The sequence below is a fragment of the Lytechinus variegatus genome, chromosome 15 (genome assembly GCF_018143015.1).
Source record: "Lytechinus variegatus isolate NC3 chromosome 15, Lvar_3.0, whole genome shotgun sequence".
Classification (NCBI taxonomy): domain Eukaryota; kingdom Metazoa; phylum Echinodermata; class Echinoidea; order Temnopleuroida; family Toxopneustidae; genus Lytechinus; species Lytechinus variegatus.
Genome location: NC_054754.1, coordinates 31,847,789 through 31,868,278, shown reverse-complemented (window position 1 = coordinate 31,868,278; position 20,490 = coordinate 31,847,789). Strand labels below are relative to the sequence as shown.

The 20,490-nt window shown below is 36.0% G+C and overlaps 2 protein-coding genes across 2 annotated transcripts in view; both read left to right on the top strand.

The window, feature by feature from the left end:
- The first annotated feature begins 1,382 nt into the window (after window positions 1-1,382).
- On the top strand, window positions 1,383-5,363 carry LOC121429116 (TNF receptor-associated factor 2-like). Its single transcript, XM_041626029.1, has 3 exons — window positions 1,383-1,542; window positions 2,024-2,339; window positions 3,496-5,363. The coding sequence occupies exons 1-3, from the start codon at window positions 1,421-1,423 to the stop codon at window positions 3,727-3,729; spliced, it is 672 nt and encodes a 223-aa protein (XP_041481963.1). The 5' UTR covers window positions 1,383-1,420; the 3' UTR covers window positions 3,730-5,363.
- Window positions 5,364-13,837: 8,474 nt separating this feature from the next.
- The window catches only part of LOC121428304 (TNF receptor-associated factor 2-like), a 62,958-nt gene continuing 56,305 nt past the window's right edge, over window positions 13,838-20,490 (top strand). Inside the window, exon 1 of the mRNA XM_041624860.1 lies at window positions 13,838-13,931. The gene's annotated coding sequence lies outside the window, so the exon portion shown is untranslated. The remainder of the gene's footprint in view (window positions 13,932-20,490) is intronic.

Genomic DNA, 20,490 nt, shown 5'->3' with positions numbered 1-20,490 from the left:
ACACGGACCAACACGTCAGCTGCACGGACCACCCCGGATTGCTTATCTACCCGGCAGTCCATGGATGACGCCGGATATTTTTGACAGTCAGAAACTGCCGTTTCCAAGTATCGTGACGTGAGAAAAAACTAGAAATTTGACGTGTGGCCAACGGACAAAGATGCCCCCGCTTAACGCAATCATAATCATTCAATATGGTCGAACTTAAAAACCAATATGCATATATACAATGAACAAATTTTGACTTTTGATCTAAAAGCTCACCCTTTCCATAATAATCTCTGACAGAAGATATAAAAGTTAGGTTATTTGATGTGACCTGCCTGTATTTTGGTGTCATTTACCCTGACACCAGATATTTTAAAATTCTGGTGAATAGTTATCATTTGAATATGCGGAAACCAATTCGCATATTTAATGAGCTGTGACCTTTGACCTGTGGACTCCGAATTCGAACTTAACCTGTATTTTTGTGTCATCTACCTACACACCAATATTTTTTTAAATCCATTAGATATTATTCGAGTTATTGCGCGGAAACGAAGTGGGGGACGGAAGGAAGGACAGATGGATGGACAAGGGCAACGCTTAATGCCCCCTCCGGACCCTCTTTGTCCTATCATACGCCTTCAATGTGGTGTGTATTTCCACCACCATGATGGATAGAGTGAAATATCTGAAATATCAGTAATTGGTGAAAGGAAAATGAAACCCCTTGATCCGGTTATATTAAAAAAAATAAATAAATGAAGAATGAATGAATGATAAAAAAGTTGTTTGAGCATTTACATCGCTATTGCTATAGTAGCTCCGATCCTTTTAAATATAAGTTCAGTTGAAATTTCATTGATTAACATGATTACTAAAAAAAAAACGACGCCATTCACAATACATTGTTGGCTCATTGTTTCATATATCATTTGAAATGCCTTGGTCTGGTCTTGGCCTTGGGTATTGAAGCCTTGGCCTTGGATATTAAAGCCTTAGCCTTGGAGATTTGAGCCTTGACTATACAATGGTTTAACATGCATTTTTTGGGGGGGAGGGTTCAAAGTGGTAGTATAGGATATCTACTTCAAAAATCCGAAGGGTTCCACCTGAGCGCCCTTGAGCATTCTCGATTCTATTGACGTCATAGACTCATAATAAGCAATGCCAGCTAGGGGCGAATCCAGGATTTCACAAAGAGGGGGGCACATGTGATTTGAGGCAAGTTTGACATGCAAAAAAAAGAAGGTTTTCAGCCGAAAATTAAGGACATTTCGTTCACAAAAACCTTAACAAGCAAAATAAAAAGTAAGAAAGTTGTTGAAAAATTTAAATAATTTCTTTGAATGAACAGTTGATATTATGAAGCTGAAAATTTTACCCAGTGATTTCTTTTTCGACACTCTTCTTTCGTAGAAAAAACAATCTGAAGATGGGTGGCAAGAAGAAAATTTGTCGATCTGGTGATTCTGTTGGTCACTGCAGATGTGGTCAAAATTTTACACCAATCAGCGAAGAGACAGAATGCCCAAGTTGCACGGAAGAGCGCAACAGGTATTTACAAAAATTTCCATGCTCAGGGTATAATCTTCGTCTTTCTTATCTATCATTTCTAGTTTCTTCCGTCGCTCATATATTTCTCTTTTCTCTATTCTTTTCTCTTATGAAGACAGTGATGTCTTCAAATCTCTTGTTTGTAATTGTATATACAATATGATTATTGTTGTTCCTTTACTATTTGTTTTATTATTAATTGTTAATTACTTTATGAACCTGACAGTTATTGTTGCATGGTTTGTTATGTTAAACAATTAATAAAATCACCGTTGAGGTGAAAATTATTACTGAAATAAGGATTCACTGCTCCGCTCTTTGCAAATACTTTGATATGATTTTTTTTCGACTAATGACAATGCATGGAATTGGGAAATGTTTCTTGGAACGAAAAATAAACATCTTGTTTTGATATAATACTTGCGTAATGATGAAAAATAATGGCTCTGCCATGCAATCATTTTAATTTGTAATGTAATAGGTCACCATGGCGGACCATCTCGAATCTACTGCCAGAGGGTGAAAGTTCGTGTCTTTTAGATCCAGGAATATTAATTTGGTTCATCCTAGCACGCTTCATCACAGGTGACATCACTAGTACAGTATCAGGATCCTTCCGAACCAGTCAATACGGGTACAAGCTGTGTGTGGAGCTAGATGTTTTTACCAACCCTATTGGGGACCGGCGTATCTTACTCCGTCCAATTGTTCTCAAGGGGCCTGACGATGCAGTAAACCAATGGCCATTCAGGGAGTCGATCACCTTTAAGATCATCAACCGAAGTAACCCACGGAAGGTAATAATAAAACAATAGGGACGAAGTATGACTTGTACTATTGTGTCAGTCTCTCGTCTTTTCCATGTCTTTCCTTCCAGATGTTAGGTGGTTTATTTTGGTATTGGCCATTGAATAATTATGAGACATATTTTGCATGAACATAATCAATAGCCACCTTCCAATCCGATATACATGTACGCGATTTGAATTATGCTATTATAAGGGTTACAACATACAAGTATTATTGATTTTGCAATTTTATCAAGTTACATTTAATTCTGAGGTTCAAGTGTTATGGGCATGGGATGGATTTAGCAGATCATGTGGAATGTGCCCACCCTTGAGAAAGCAAGCTCCCAACTATACGTATAAGTTTCATAAAGATTCTTCGATCTGAGCGACTTTCCTCAAAGAAGTTAAATGTAGGTTACGGATATATTTTGGGGATTTGTTTTGCTGCAGTGGCTGCAGTGATTTTTAATGTAGCTTACGCTGCGTGGAATTCTAGGACTAATCATCGGAACCCGGGTGGGGGCACTCGACCAAAAAAGTGGTGGGGGTGTGCCGCGGGCGAGACAAAAAAAGGGGGCCTTGGAGCGGGCTTATTGTAAAAAGGAGGGTCCTCGGAACGGGCTTCGGAACGACAAATGTTTGTGAAAACGGGGGTCCTTGGAACGGATCGCCAGCGTGTGAGTGCGTATGCATCCCTATGGAACGGTCATGCGTGCATGATGCAGCTAGCGCGGCCTCCGCCGGGGGAGCTCTGCGGCCGCTTTTCACCAAAATTGCAGCTCATTCAATGCGATCGGAGCGGCGTAACGAAAAATATGCGAAGCTTTGGAGCGGATTTCTCTCTTCTTTTTTCTCGATAAGAAGAAAATGCTATGCCTTGGAGCGGCTTTCTTTGTTCTTTTTCTTAACAAGGCAAAAATGCTATGCCTTGGAACGGAAATTTGAGTGTGAAAATGGGGGTCCCCTCCGCGGCACACTGAGTGGCCCCCCCCCCCCCGGGCATCGGAAGCGGTTCATCAACATCCGACACATTCATAGATCTGACTTCTTTCCTTGCTTTTGATTGGCTGAGAAGTAAATGAGAATGACTACTATCATGGTAACTGTCGGATAAAAGATCTGAGATTTATACACGTTTTTCATTATTGTTTCCCGTTCACAGAACAAGGTTCTCACCTTCCGGACAGATCAGGGAGGCATATCGAGACCCCAGAACGGGATGAGAGTTGCTGCCTCCGCTGGCGTTGAATGTCCAGACATTGGTCAGCTCTTCAGGGATGGTTTCATCGAGAATGGTACACTGGTCGTCGTGTGCGAATGTCATTCGTCAGATATACCAAGACAAACGCGAGAAACTTTGCCGACATCGTGCGAAGTATCAACACACTGTGAATAATTCAGTTTTATTTCCTTTAGATATTTTTTTCCAAGAGGAATGAAAATCGTAACAATTATTCTTGGTAAATGATAGAGTTATTGCATGTGTTTTAAGCATATAGTTGAAAAGACGTCACGTGTTTAGATCGAAAACTATTTAAAAAAAGATATATCACAAATATCACTTTGGTTTTTGACAAGACATGTGACTGAGACCACTTGACTGGTTATCTAATGAGTACTAATATTTCCTAGGGATAATTCGTTTCGATGGCACTCCTCGATCTTCAAAAAGATCACACCATCTTATTGAAAAAAATGAATAATGGGTTTTAAATATGCTACTTTGAAATACTGCTTGTCGAATCGACATGTGAATGGCTATCTGCGATATTCGTTCCAAAGTTCTGCGTATTACGTGTGGTATTTTACAGGGAATCATTTTAGGCCCAATTCTATTCTCAACCTATATCAATGACATATCTATAGTATAAAAGCTGACTGCAAAATATTATTGTACGCATATGACAGCGTACGTGTTCAAATTCCAATCTAACATTTTGTTGAGGAAAAAACTTGGCGAATTGCTGTCTACGTGTGTCCATGGAATGACTGATGATAGGTTTTCGTTACACATGGACAATACGGAAATCATTATATTTTGTTCTAGGATTAGTTATAAAAAGTCTTTTGAATTTGAATTTACACACAATATTCAGAGTATTAAGAGAAAAATTATATTAGGTCATTGAGATGGCAAACTCCGTTTCTTTTTCATCTTCAGTAGAATCAATCGTAAAAAGAGCGAATGCTCATCTGAATTTTCTCTACAGGTATCAAAAATGTATGGATCAGTAACAAGACATATCTGTTTTGCTCTTATATGCTAACCCTGTTTGGTTAAGTAGCATTTACAAATCAGATCAAAAGAAGTTGGGAATCGTACAGAACAAAATGATGGTCAGATTCATTAACTGTTCTGGTTCCAGTACCCATGTTAGCTACACCAAGCTCTCTGGAGCACCGAGGTTTCCTTTCCAAAGATCATATTTTGCACCACATGCATTAAATTTTTCACATTAGATCAAATCACAATATCGGATCAAACTTTAATACATACAAAAAGCAACTATTTCAACTTCAGCTTGGCAGAAAGAGTAATAGCAGGCCTATATAGGTAACTCATTTGAATTCTCTTTCCAAAAGGAAGCTTTGTCCATTTTCAAAGGAAATTGATAGAAAATATTTCTCTTGAGAATCGAAGGAAGATGTAAAGGGTATGCGGTTTATTTAGCCTGAATACAGATCAAGTTCTTTTATTTTCCCTGCCAGTGATATGTTGTTATTGTATATAATATTAGTGAACATATTTGATCCATAATCAACCATCTCTTTATTGTATTGATTTTTCATACTAATGATTTTTCTCATCGTGTAATTAGTTTGACTGTACTTTTTTATCAGTATAATTCTATACGTTATAGGTCCCACTAGAAATAAGCTTTCGAGCTTTAGTGGCTATCCTATTCAAACCTACTGATTTTAATACCATTCTTCATATATTTTTCGGTGACTTGCCATATAGGAAATAAAATCAGTCGATGATTATCATAATTATAAATCTTTATTTCAAACTTTAAAAACGTGACAAAGTAGAAATGGGTATCAAATTTGTTAAATTGTTCTACAGTGCGTATCCGAAAAACGGGACAGTTTTGAAAAGTCTATAAAAAATTGTTTCAAATTATGATATCTTTATTTTGATGTTAATAGATGCTCTTAGATCTTATCTTTTAAATGCCATTAAAAAAAATTGTTCATGCTTGAGCGAACACGGGACGTTTTTGTCGGGGGTTCAAACAGAGACTTGCGCCAAAATGGCAGAAATGAGAAATTTGACGATTAGACTTTTGGCTAATAAGCAGACTTTCTCTTAATCTTTTCATTATCTTTGCCATGATTTTCGAATTATGATGTAAAATTTTATTTACAAATTTATTTATATACCTGAATTATTTTGTTTTTCATTTAGACATATTTTACCTTTGAATTTTCCTTCATAAGTAACATAAGACTATATGTCAACCCAGGTAAGAAGATTTGCATTATTCTGAGACTTTGTAATTATTCAAATCGTTTTATTATGTGAAAGAAATTATGTTATGGTACCTATAAAAGACATGAATCCTATTTTCAAGGGGTTATTGAATCCTTCACCAAGTTTAATCATGCTCTTGACAGGACAAACAGGAAAGGATTCATGTCTTTCAATGGCAATGATGTAAAGCGAGCAAGCAAAAATTTCCACTTTTTAAATTAAAATATGCAATATTTTGTGATTTTGACATAATATTCAGTAAATGATATCATATTTCGCGTTCTATGTTTTCTGTTATTTTTCTTTCCACTTTTTTTCTCGGTCATGATTTTTCTTTTATTTGATGGGGGAGCACCCCGAGCCCCCACCCTCAATATGCCACTGTTCATAAGCACCATAACCTTTGTAGCACACAATGAAATGATTTTTTAAAAAACACGCTCTCCGAAACTTCGGTTTTAAAAAACTTTTCTTGCCTAAAGAAGGAATATTCAAAGCTAAAAGAGAACATTTTAAAATGGAACAACAGCAGAAATATTCGAGCAAATAAGTAGATTTAGAAATGAATTTTGACCTGATAATTCGAAAATTATGGCAAAGATAATGAAAAGGTTAAGAGGAAGTCTGCTGATTAGCAAGAAGTCCGACCGTCATATTTATCATTTTATGCCATTTTGGCGCAAGCCTCCTTTATAACCCCACACAAAAACATTCCGTGTTCGCTCATGAACGAAACTAAATTATTTTAATTTCATTTCAAGGATAAGACTTCAGAGCACTTATTGACACCAAAATATAGAGATCATAATTTGAAACAAAAATTTTATAGACTTCAAATCTGTTCCGTTATACGCACAGTGTAGTCAGTGGCGGATCCAGAGGGGGCGCCCCGGGCGCGCCCCCCCCCCCCTATTTTCGCCGGATTTTTTTTTTTGATGGTTATATTTACTGGATTGGTACAATGTAGTCAATTTCAAGGGCTAGATCTAGTCAAAACTATATTTTAACTTACACTCATGGCCTTTGTGTTCGCACAAATGCACCTCTGTCATACTGTATTGCAATATGTAAATTCCGGAATTCCAGAAAGTTGCACCACTTGTAATCGGGAGTTGCAGTGCAGTGACCAGTGTGAAGATGTTGGATTGGATATCATTTTTTCCCGAAATTTTGTGTTTTTTGTAACATGCGTTTGTCCGTCTTTATGGCAAATACATGTAAATTGTAAGTAACAGATCGCGAGAGAAAGTGTCAACGATGCGAATGATAATGTCTATCCCCGAGATTATTCTTCACTCAAAGATGAAGCCCTATATCGGCAGGCGCGTAGCCAGGGGGGGAGGTGGGGCGGTCGCCCCCCCCCACCCCACCAAAACGTCCCCGAAAAGAAAGAAAAGAAGGGAAAAAAGAGAGGAGAAAAGGAAAAGGGAATGGAGGAAAGGAAAGAAAGGTAGCTATGTGTTTTTTTTTCTTTTTATTCTTTATTTGTTTCTCAAAAGAGAAACTCCACTCTTCTTGCTCTAAATTCATATATGAATTTTGCTTCTGCGCTGCGCGCGGTTAAATGACAATATTGAAGTTCTCCATTGTTTCCCCCACCTTTTCTCTAACCCTGTTTTTCCACCTCAGCTATGTGCTTCTTGCCAGTTAAAGTTAAAATTGTATACATTAGGGCATGAATTTGAGTAAGGTTAGGCCGAAGTAAATATATGAAGTTATCTTTTTTTTCAATTGATCGCGCAACTTCTGGTCTGGTCGGCTCCGAGCGGGTAAAATCTTTATATCAGTTTCTGCCGTCACCTCCATAAAGTCAACTTCTCCCGCTTTTCAGCTCATTACTAAACAACCATAATTTGGGGGCAAGCAGGTTCCTACATGTAATTTAAAAAGAGGAAGGTATGGAATTCGTGTCTTATTAGATAAAAAAGTACAATATTTTTTATCAAATTGTATTAAACTTCATGTCATTTCCCTGTATACATTCATCTCCTGTCCTGTTTTGCGCCCTCAGTTTGAAATTTTGAATGACACTTAAGTTTCTTTATATTCAAAATGAAGCGCTTCAGGATAAGTAAAAAAATTAGGCATCCTTTTTTATATAGATAGATAATTTCAATAAATCACAGAAGTCTCAACTTTTTGCGCACTATTTTCCTTGTAATGAAGTTCAATAATCTTAGAAAATCAATTGAATTAGAGCCGATTGGGTATTAGAGATATCTACATTTGATGAAACGTCCGCCCTTTGAAATTTCAGAGTTTCATTGCTCTGCGCGGGGAGGAATATCTTCCTCTACCAATCTTCTCCTCTTGTTTGCGAGTTAAAAATATGCACTGATGCTAAATTGTTTGTAATCAAATCTGATCTTTCCAAAGAAAGTTTCAATATATCTTTGAGAATACCCTTTTCTCGGGACCCTTTTTATGGCAAGAAAAATTGATAAAATACTTTTATATTATCATTTTAATTTCCTCCATTGTATACCTCTTTTGTGCGTTCACAATCACTTTTGAAAACAAGGTTCAAAATCGCAATATAGTCAACCGAATTGGAGGTACTAGAGACAAGAGAAACGGCTCCTTTTCATTTTAATTTATGAAACACTGAAAGCTTCGCGCTTCGCGCGGGAGGGGGAAACTCCCCCTCCCTGCACCCACCCCCTAGGGAGCGCGCTTCGCGCGCTCTGTAAGTGTTGGCACGCTTTGCGTGCATTTACCGCCCCCTCCAAAATGAAATCCTGGCTACGCGGTTGTATAATATCGGGCGCCACGTGCGCAGCATTATCTTATGCCTTGGTCATGTACGTTTTCACTGAAATGTATAGGTCATGAGGTTGTGCAGAATGACTGGATTATTGAAGATGATTTGAAAATAATACGAGGGAAAATGTTGATTACCAGAAGATGATGTCGTTTTTTGTCTCACCTGCGAAGCAGAGTGAGACTATAGGCGCCGCTTTTCCGACGGCGACGGCGGCGACGGCGGCGGCGGCCGCGGCGTCAACATCAAATCTTAACCTGAGGTTAAGTTTTTGAAATGACATCATAACTTAGAAAGTATATGGACCTAGTTAATAAAACTTGGCCATAAGGTTAATCAAGTATTACTGAACATCATATTAGAGTTTCATGTCACATGACCAAGGTCAAAGGTCATTTAGGGTCAATGAACTTAGACCATGTTGGAGGAATCAACATCGAAATCTTAACCTGAGGTTAAGTTTTTGAAATGTCATCATAACTTAGAAAATATATGGACCTAGTTCATGAAACTTGGACATAAGGTTAATCAAGTATCACTGAACATCCTGCATGAGTTTCACGTCACATGACCAAGGTCAAAGGTCATTTAGGGTCAATGAACTTTGGCCAAATTGGGGATATCTGTTGAATTCCCATCATAACTTTGAAAGTTTATGGATCTGATTCGTGAAACTTGGACATAATAGTAATCAAGCATCACTGAACATTTTGTGCAAGTTTCAGGTCACATGATCAAGGTCAAAGGTCATTTAGGGTCAATGAACTTTGGCCGAATTGGGGATATCTGTTGAATTCCCATCATAACTTTGAAAGTTTATGGATCTGATTCATGAAACTTGGACATAATAGTAATCAAGCATCACTGAACATTTTGTGCAAGTTTCAGGTCTCATGATTAAGGTCAAAGGTCATTTAGGGTCAATGAACTTTGGCCGAATCGGGGGTATCTGTTGAATTACCATCATAACTTTGAAAGTTTATTGGTCTAGTTCATTAAACTTGGACATTAGAGTAATCAAGTATCACTGAACATCCTGTGCGTGTTTCAGGTCACATGTCCAAGGTCAAAGGTCAATGAACTTTAGCCGAATTGGGTGTATCTGTTGAATTACCATCATAACTTTGAAAGTTTATAGATCTGATTCATGAAACTTGTACATAAGAGTAATCAAGTATCACTGAACATCCTGTTCGAGTTTCAGGTCACATGATCAAGGTCAAAGGTCATGTAAGGTCAATGAACTTTGGCCATGTTGGGGTTTTTTGTTGAATAACCATCATATCTCTGTAAGTTTATTGGTCTAGTTCATAAAAAGAGGACATAAGAGTAACCATGTATCACTGAACATCTTGTGCGAGTTAGAGTAGTTTTCAAAGTCAGCACTGCTGCTATATTGAACCGCGTGATGCAGGTGAGACGGCCAGAGGCATTCCACTTGTTTCTGTAGTTTATAACAATTTACTGTGCATTTTGGGGAAAAAAGAACCAAATTTTATGCATGTTGCCATACGACTAAACAATTCTCGTTTGAAACACACATTGTAAATACACAAATGACAATAAACAGCATGGATTATTCAGAACTTATCGATTACAAGTCTCAGTTTCGTATCATTTAAATTTGACGTTTCAATCACACGATGCAAGCAAGTGAAGAGCCTTTGCCAAATGTATGTTTTGAATGACCGCTTATACGGTGTGTGACTGGAAACCAGCTCCTAAATGAGTCAGTATGTGTCTTTTATTCATGAAGTTACAGTGATTTAAGTGTGAATTTTTCTTGTAAAAGTGCTCTCAAAATACGACTTTTGTACATGATTTTTTGAAAAAGTCCTTCCCGTGGGAGGGGGGTATCCCCCCTCCCACACCCTCCCCCGCTCAGTCGCTTCGCTCCCTCGCCGTTGGCGCCCCCCTATTTCAAAATCCTGGATCCGCCTCTGGTAGTGGTAAGTTCGTTTTAGGATGTATACACAATATTATACATTAACGTTGTATGGCATGTTACGATGATGAATAAGAACTTGATATTCAGCATAATCCTCTAAAATAGATCTCATACTTAGAAACATGTACGTTTCAAAAATTGGCTTCTGATAATGTTAAAGGAGAGCGAAACTTCGCATTCTCTTCTTTCAGGATCTGAAATAACCAATGTTCTTTTTATTTGCAGCTTCATTTCTACTGTTCTACGTGTGAATGAACAATCTCCCTTTAATAGTCATGTAGGCTTTGCCAATGCTTTTTTGACTGAAAACTCTTGTTTTTTAATCTTAATTCGTTCATCATAATATCATTTGCCATTTTAGCCCACCTTCAAGAGTTTTCATAACTTCTTTGTTTGATTATGATTACATTCATGAGCTGTATTTCTTATATTTATTATCATTTGATCTATTTATCTTGTTCATAGTGCAAAACATTTTTCCATTCTATATTTTTTTCCTAAACCTCTTAATCTTTATTTTGAAATATAAATTTATTATAGTTATTATTATCATTGTACGTAGTAGTATAGTAGTAGTAGTAGTAGTAGTAGTAGTAGTAGTAGTAGTAGTAGTAGTAGTAGTAGTAGTAGTAGAAGTCGTACACAGTATATAAAAAAATAGCACGTTAAGCAAATCACTCTAGCAACAAATACAAACTTTTCGAAATTACTTTTTTAACAACTTGTTTAAAACTTTTAAACATCTTTCTTCCTCGCACACACTATCATTTCACTCTGGACTGTTTGGTGAAAACTTACAAACGGTTTTCTCGTTGCAATGCCTTCTTTTGAATTGTGTCATAAGTTCAAACACTCATTCATATTACGAAAATGTGAAATCTTTCTCGCTTGGCTGTTCGCTGGATCCCATGTTTGGGTCCTGCGTTTGGGGCCAAAATAGTGAAAATATATAACGGTTTTTACACCTTCTTCTGCATTTCGTTGCGTGAATTGAAAATGCTAAGTTGATATGGTGAAAACTGAAAACAAAAATAGAATTCTTGGATACGATTCCATGTTGGGGGAATGTGGGTGTAATAATCAATTTTAATGGTGAATATGTCCAGTTTTGTATCACATCAACTCGACCTCTGGCCTATGTCACACTATGTCGTCAGCTCAAATTCTATAATTTTCACTAGTGAAAATACAAAATTTCATTCATTGCTCGCTCTCTGCGCCTACAATTTAAAATGACCCCTGGCTTTACTGCAATGTCTTCTTGCATCCCGTAATACGCGTCCAAAATTGTTTCACAACGGCAAACAATTCTCGCTCAGCCGCTAGACTTAATATTTCGCCTGCTTGGCTCGGCGAATTTCTCAATTTTAAAGAGCGCCACCACTCTTCATAAACTGATGCATACTGATTACATATCCCAGTTTGATGCGTCTGTTTATGTATGGATGACATCTGCAGTGTAAATAATGTTAAAAACAAATCCCCCAACATTGAAATGGATGAGGATAAGGCATTAAACTTAGCAAATGACAACTATTTGGCATTAACCTTTAAGATTAAAATATGATTTCTGTTATTAATAAAACAAAATAAAACCCTTGACATTCGCTTGTAATTAAAGCCCATTCAAGTCATTCCAAGTCTGGTAAAATCATGATTCATTTTGCAGCATTATGCAAAGAATAATGCTAAGAATCTAAGACGGTTAAAATCTGTTTTGAAGCATAATAGCATATATACAAGATTTGTTATGAAAGCTCCATTTGCAAAGTCACTTGACTATCAAACTCATAACCTTGTATACCGTGGAGATATAACAACTCATTGCGACGTGAAAAGAGGCGGCGATGCGAGCCAAAAAAAGAAGAAACAACCATTTTTTTAAATCTAGAATTATGATCATGACTTGTAAATTTTGATATCAATAATCGTTAACTTTGACTCTGCGAGTGGAATGAGTGAGAGACATATGCCAGAGGAAAGAGAATGGGATCAAGTATAGGACCTTCTTTTTTATAACTCGGGTGCTTAATATGAAATAATGTAAAGTTCTGCAGCACGAAAAGAACTTGATTTTGATACAGTACATAAATGGAATATAACAAGGATTCATTCCATTATGATATAAAATTGAGAATAATCAAATTGGCTAAAAGTAAATTTTTCATATATTTTGTATAATGGGTGTACCCAAAAAATCAAATGGATTTTGAAACAATGTATATAAACAGAAAAATATTGTTCAAGGAGTTTTCATTTAATTCTTTGTTTGTATGTATGTGTGTGTGTATGTATATATATATATATATATATATATATATATATATATATATATATATATATATAGATAGATAGATAGATATAGATATATACATATATATATATATATATATATATATATATATATATATATATATATATATATATATATATATATATATATATATATATATATATATACACACACACACACACACACACAAAGTATTGTAATGTGCTTACCTTCGTCTCACGAATATAGATGCCCACTTTTTCCAAATTTTTTGAATCTTTCTTATAAGTGTCACTTCATGTATACCTGTTGTAATACAGAAATCCCATTATTGTTTTTTAAAATTTCCTGGATGTTTTTGGATATATTGTGCTATGCTGCAGGAATACCAGTGACAAATATACACTGAGCTTGCTAGTTTGTGAGGATGATAATAATTATAAAGTGACTCTTGATCATAAAGCGTGTTTTCGTTATGGATACAGGGCATTATTGCTTTATTGATTACAGGCAATAATGTCAGTTTGTTGATAAGAGAGACGGTCCCTGGATTTTCTGTAAAAATGGAATGGTTTCTTGTGGGTGTGGCTTGTTGGTAATAACGAATTGAACCAATCAAAAGTCCTTCCATGAACAGTCAGCCCTAATCATGGTCGAGAACTCATTATAATGCGCAGGTTCCGACATGATTGGGCACTTGTCCTGACGATATGCGGAGAGAACGCGTCACTCCATGCCAAAATAAAAATGCAAAAAAAATGCTAACAAAAACGCAATAATTATTAAATATTCATATCCTCCTCAACCATGGCTAAGCTATTTTACGAATATATGTTTTCTTATATTCTAAAAAGAAATTTCAATAAAATGGTAAAGCGCCTGTATAATTATATAACTATAATGAAATTATAAAGTTTTTGTATTAAGAAATAGGGAGGCGTTCAGCTTCAACATGTTTCTTATAAAATAGATATGAAAGATAAGTACATTGTTTGATAGTTATTTTGTGTACATAATATGCATTTTGAAAATACTAGTGTAACACGTATATTTTTTTAATCAGTATACCATTTGGGAACAGTGAGTGAGTAATACGAGAATTATGCTTGCCAAAATTACCACGGATAATAGGACATTCAGTCGTAAGTATGCTGTTTTTAATATAGTATGTATTTTGGATGAGTATATTGCAATTAATACCATGTTGCAGATCAGAGAAGTAATCTGACAAGTAATATTTTGATACGATTCAGTTTGTACTAGGAGACTAGAAGCATAGACACATCACCAACATCATGTTGATCAGTGCCACTGAATATTCGATAGCACTAGACGAATACGGACAAGTTTGATCGTACACTACACGGCAGTGTGCATGTTTTGTTTGTGCTGTTTCTGCTTTCTGTTCAGAAGAAGCTAATTTCTACTATGTGAATACGATGTGTCTCCCGGTTCAAAAGACTACCAGTTAAAAAAAAATCACATTTGTTACATGTATACAGTGTTTTCGTTTAAGTAAATACATGTAAATGCTTTCATACTCTACTCGTCACTGGAATAATTGAGCATAAGTGCTTCAAAGTCTTTTTTTCAAATAGAATTTCCTTTCATTAAATTGCTTTATTTAGAAGAGAGATTTTCACAGTCCAATGACTGATTTGAAAATGACTGAAGTAAAAGGAAAAAAAAATGTTAAAATGTCAAATATTGGATGAGCTACTTTGTGGGCACTACAAGAAACTGTCGCGTACATGACTAGATACATTTTGCTCCAAATATAAGGTGCAGACTGAAGTGCACCCTTTGGGAAAGATTCCAATTTGCACCCTTTGGAATGCAAAGATTTATTCATCCTATGCCATACTATAGGGCAGTCACTATACAAGCACTGTAAGTGTTAAATTAGCAATTCATTTTTTTTACAGTGTATCATAATTATTGAAGCATTGTTACCATCGCCATTATTACAAGAATCTCATGTTAAGTATGTAATTATTATCACTCTTGGAACACCCTAAACATGCTAAACGGCTATCTTCCACAGTGGTCCGTCATGATTAATGTTACATATAAAATATATTAATGCCTATTAATGCAATATACCAGTTCGTAGTTACTTCATGGGCAATTTTGGTCAAATGACCTTTCATTTCTTTCATCATGATAGGCAGATTTCAAAGCAAGATATTACGTAAGCTTGCCTTACATAGCAGGATGAAGAAATTGAATAGACCAGGTGACTAGAATAGCACACCAATGAACACTTAATGAAGGTATTTGTTGCATTCCTACTTTGAATGCATATCTTAGCATGTTGCACAATGACAAACTGTGAAATACCAGTCGTTCGTGGAAGCATTGTTTTTTTTTGAGGATGTAAATGAAAACGACAATTCAAATGAATATATGAATAATCAAGACATCAAAGTTGGTGCTTATCTCATTAGATTTTAAAGCACCATGTCACTTTAGTACGAATGACCTTCTTCAATCTGATCATGCGTAGAATCTTTTGATCATGCGCAGAAAGGAACTACGAACTGGCTTATTCCCGTTTCATGAATAGGGATCCACACTTAACAAGCCCTGCTTTACAGTGGATCCCTAAATTTGCTCAACGTTTATTTAAATATTAAAGATGAATAAAAGAGATTATATGCACAATGCTTTATCATGAATAGTCTACAGTTATTATTATGATTATCTAGTTCATTGTAAATATCATTATTAATGTGATTATCATATTGTTTAGTGTCTGTTGTACATATCTATTTATCTATGTCATATTGTCATACTGTATATTCATTTATATCTTTGTAATGGTTTCTTGTATTGTTAAAATGACTTGAGTTGAAATGAAAATAAACCAAACTGAAAATGAAACATGACTTAGGGAATCGTCTCGATAACGTCATATAATTTGAAAACGAGCGTTATTCAGAGGCACGTGCATGTTTTATTGTCCATTCCCACCATGCCCACGTGGGAGTACCAGCACCATAAAAATTAAGAGTGAGTTCATCAATATGAATCCACGGGAGAAATGATGTGGATAAACTTGTATAGGTTCTTCTTTATCTAAAAATTCTTAAAATAATATTTCGCTTGCGTCGATAAGTACGGTATTAAGGTAAGTTAACTTTATTTTGTTAGAATGATACACAATGAATCTTCTTTGTTTTACTTCCATGAGCTTTCATTATAAAGTTAAAAACTGCTCATGAGTAATATGTAACCACAAAAGACGAATTGCTAACAGATGCATCTTTGGTAATGAACTATGCCTTATAAATGAAATTGATAAAAATGCATTTGCAATATGGAAGATGGATGTTTATAATGTAATGGTGGCAATGGCCATGATGTGATATATGATGCTGAGAATATAGAATATAGATACATATGATGATATTAATGATGATGGTGCCGGTGGGTATGATGATGATGATGATAACCTTTTTCCCGAAAATTCTCATGAAATGTCCGCGTTGCAACGTTTCATTTTTCTTCTAAATTTAATACGTTATTAATTCCGAAGTCAGATAAGGCCTACGCAACATCTTGCAAGTGCATATCAGACCCAAATTACTCAAGACATGATTTTAATTTACAAATCCACCCAAAATTCGAACATAAATTTATGACTTGATTCGCGAACGAATTCCATCAGAAAAAAAGAAAGTCTAGAAACAATAAAATACATAAGAAATAAAACCAGTAAATTTGTACATAAAAATTTTCTTGAGAATTAAGACCGTCATGATTTAAATAAAGTAAAATTCACCGAGCAGATCCATGAAAATCCCATTAAAATCTGATAACAAATAACGAAGTTATACAATTTTGAATTTGAGCAATATTTTTTTAGAACAGTATAGTTATAGTTATATGTTCATTCTTTATTATATTATATATTCATTATTTGGACTAATGACGTCATAACTTTCATTTCTTCTTATGTTCTACATGTATATATGATTATCATGATTATTACATATTTTCATACATGTGAATATGTCTCCTTTGTTACAAAATGATTTGCAGCAATGAATATCTTATTAAATCAGTTGTCAATTCACTTTTTTTCATTTTTGATGAGAACAGAAATATGATTAATGTATAATAAAATACAAAAGAATAAGTGGGGATATGACATCATCACCTCGTACTTTGCATATTCACAAATATATGGATATAACTCTTTTACCTTAATAATGCAAATTTTGAAATGTAATGATTTTGCTATTCCTTGTCCGATTTGGATGAAATTTTCAGTATTTTTTGTCTTATTTTTCATCTAATTAAATCATATATTCAGCCTGGAGTAAATCCTAAAAAGAAATATAGCTCACAATTCAGTAATTTAGGAACTTTAATTATAGATTTACAGCCAAATTCTTTGGCAATAATCAATTAACATAATGAATAGTAAATAATTCAAATAGATTTTGAAAAATCATTAACAATATTAGATTAGGTTCTTGCATGGGTAATTATGTACGCTGACATTGTGATTTTACAGCCGAGATCGGAGGGGGGGGATATGTTCCTGATATTTTGTTTTGTACAGCACACTATGAGAGAAAATGATCTCTGTAACCAAAAACAAAACAGTATAGATCGCACAAATACATCTGAGTTAATTTTGTTGGTCTATTTTATTTCCACATCAAACTATATGAAATATGACATAAAATCTATATGAATACTACAGGAGTACATCTGAACCATTTCATTAGTCTATTTCTATATGGGGTCAGTTTTCATCATAAAGAAATAGCTGCAATATTACAAAAATACATAATTATATTCAGGTTAAAAATGAAAAAAATGCCATTTCAGATTAATTCAAACAAACATTTTTCTTCCAGTTTAACATTTGACTTGTAACGATATTGGAAATTAGGGGAATTTATAGTAAATGATTGTATAATAGGACGGAGGACAAACTAAAATTTATGTGACCATTCAGCTTGACTCATTGTTTGTCATTTATTTATAGCAAACGAGTCAGGGTGTTGCTGTAAGGGAGGGGGCAACCGCTCCTATATATATTTTATGTAGTAAAAAAGAATATGGAGATAGCGCCTTACTATTGAATTGAAAAAAAAATGACGTACACCTAAAGGTCGTTTTGCCGTTATGCTCTTAGGACATATTGGTCGTTATGCTACTTAACGCTATCTAGGCCGGGGGGGGGGCCTCGGAGGCCCCCCCCCCTCAACGAATCGCGCGATATTTTCGCCGTGCGAAATTTTTTGACCGCGCCGCTCGCTGACTTTTTACTTTCAAGTCTTGCGCAACTTTTGAGACCAATTTTGCGTCACCCGGGTACGTGGTTCCGAAATTACGTAACATTGAGTAAGTGCATGTCAGACCGAAAATGGCTCAAAAACGTGATTTCGTGTACAAAGTCAATGCAAATTGTGCTTTCAACCAAAATTCATATATGTATGATTATTTTTAGTTTTGCTAGTCTAAATGTATTTATTTTATGCTTTTTATGATCACAGAAGAGTCCCCAACAAATTTCATTGAAAAAACAATGAAAAACAAAAGGTCAAAAAACAAAGAAATACATAAGAAATTGCAAAAAACAATATAATACATAAGAAAATGATTTGATGTCACAATTTTTTTCATGTACACTTGCTAAGGACACCACAAAGAGTTTCTATACCAAAAATTAGTACATTTGGAGCTTTATTTAGGGAGTTAGAGGAAAAAGTATGATTTCGCATACTAATTACGCATAAATTAGCATAATCACTTAATAGCGATTCACATGAAATAAATTACTATACAATCTTGTAGATTATGTCCCAGGCAACCCGTGTGCCAATTTTCGGCGCGATCGCGCGGTCGACGGCCGAGATCTTAGGGGGGGCCTGGGAGGCCCCCCCCCCAGCCATAGGAACTCCCAAAATACCCCGGCCTAGATAGGGTTAAAGCCCCTTTCACAATTGACGCACGACCATTTGCGACCTTTTGGTCGTGCGACAGGCTGCAATAGGCAACAATCGCTAGTCATCTCATAAGATCGCACAGAGGCTTTCACAGTTGCAACAGCTGTCGTACAACAAAAACAACTAGCAAGCAGACCCCCTTGCACGAGTAAGTCGCATATGCTCTTATGCTCGTGCGATCACATGCGAGTGTTGCACGAGGGATTGCGAATACATGCGAATGAAACGGTAGTGCAATGTTGTATACCGGTGCGATCAGTCTTGCAACAGTCGCACCAAGTCGCAAGACAGGTCTCTGTACATGTAGGTCGCTTGCACATGTACAAGTGTTGTACGACCTCCAGTCAGGTAAATGCGACTACTTAGTTGTGCCACCTCTCGAACCAAGTCGTACAACGTTGAACAACACTCGCACGATGATCGCTCGACCGATGGTACGACCCGGGGTACGGCCTGATGCAAATGAATCGATCGTATTTGATCGCGTTCGGATTTCAAACATGTTCAAAGTTCAGATGTGACCAGTCACGACCACCTCGAGTTCGTGCGACCGTCTACAACGACTGCGAGTGCTCGCAAGACACCAAGAGATCGATCGTGCCTTAACAACAAGAAAAACCTGTTGCCGGCGGTCGTAAACAGGTCGTACGTCAATTGTGAAAGGGGCTTGAAAATTAATACACATGGGCGGTACTACAGGGGCAGGGGGCGACCCCCCCCCCTCCCCCGCGGTTCTTCAAACAGTGGACAAGGGGACACAGGGAAGAAAAGGGGTAGAAGGGAGAAAGGAGAGTAGGGATCTAGGTCTTGTAAACATGGTAAATGTAGGCTCCCCCCCCCCCCTCAGGCAGAGCGCCCGTACGCTCCTTGGAACCAATAAATATAAAATAAAGGGGAAAAACATAAAGACAAATCCGACAGAAATGCACTGCGGTAAATATCCCTTTGGGTGGCAAAGGTTGATGATGCCACAAATACAAAAATAAAAACGGTTATAATTTGGATGGATACAATTTTATACCTATTTTTTTTCAAAACATGTCATGGAATCGTAAATCAGATTTAGATATTTACAAAATTTCTGGTATATGGCAAGAAGCAAATAACGTATTAGTAATAAAGCCGGGATGGAGGATTCCAAGTATCGTAACGAGTTTATGATGTCAACCCCCAAACAACCCCACAAAATCAAACCCCGTTTTTCCTGTCAAACTTCAGTGTGATGTGTATTTCCACCACCAAGATGGATAGAGTGAAATATCAGTAATTGGTTAAAGGAAAATAAAACACCTTGATTGGTTGAATTAAAACAAAAGAACTAAATCAATGAAGGTTTTAATAAACATTGAATAAATTATATGAAAGTTTTATATGTGCATTCACATCGCTATTGCCAAAGTAGCTCCTCCTATTGACAACGCGATGACATCTGTATATACATCTTTGTAATATAAGTTCACTTAAAAGACAAGTCCACCCTCAACAAAAAGCTGCTTGAATAGAAAGAGAAAAATCAGACAAGCATAACTGAAAATTTCATCAAAATCGGATGTAAAATAAGAAAGTAATGACATTTTTAATTTTTGCTTAATTTCACAAAACAGTTATCTGCATATCCTGGTCGGTATGCAAATGAGGGGACCGATCACATCACTCACTCACTATTTCTTTTGTACTTTGTTAAGTGAAATATGAAATGTTTTAATTTTCTCCTCATTGCCATGTAAAAAAAATA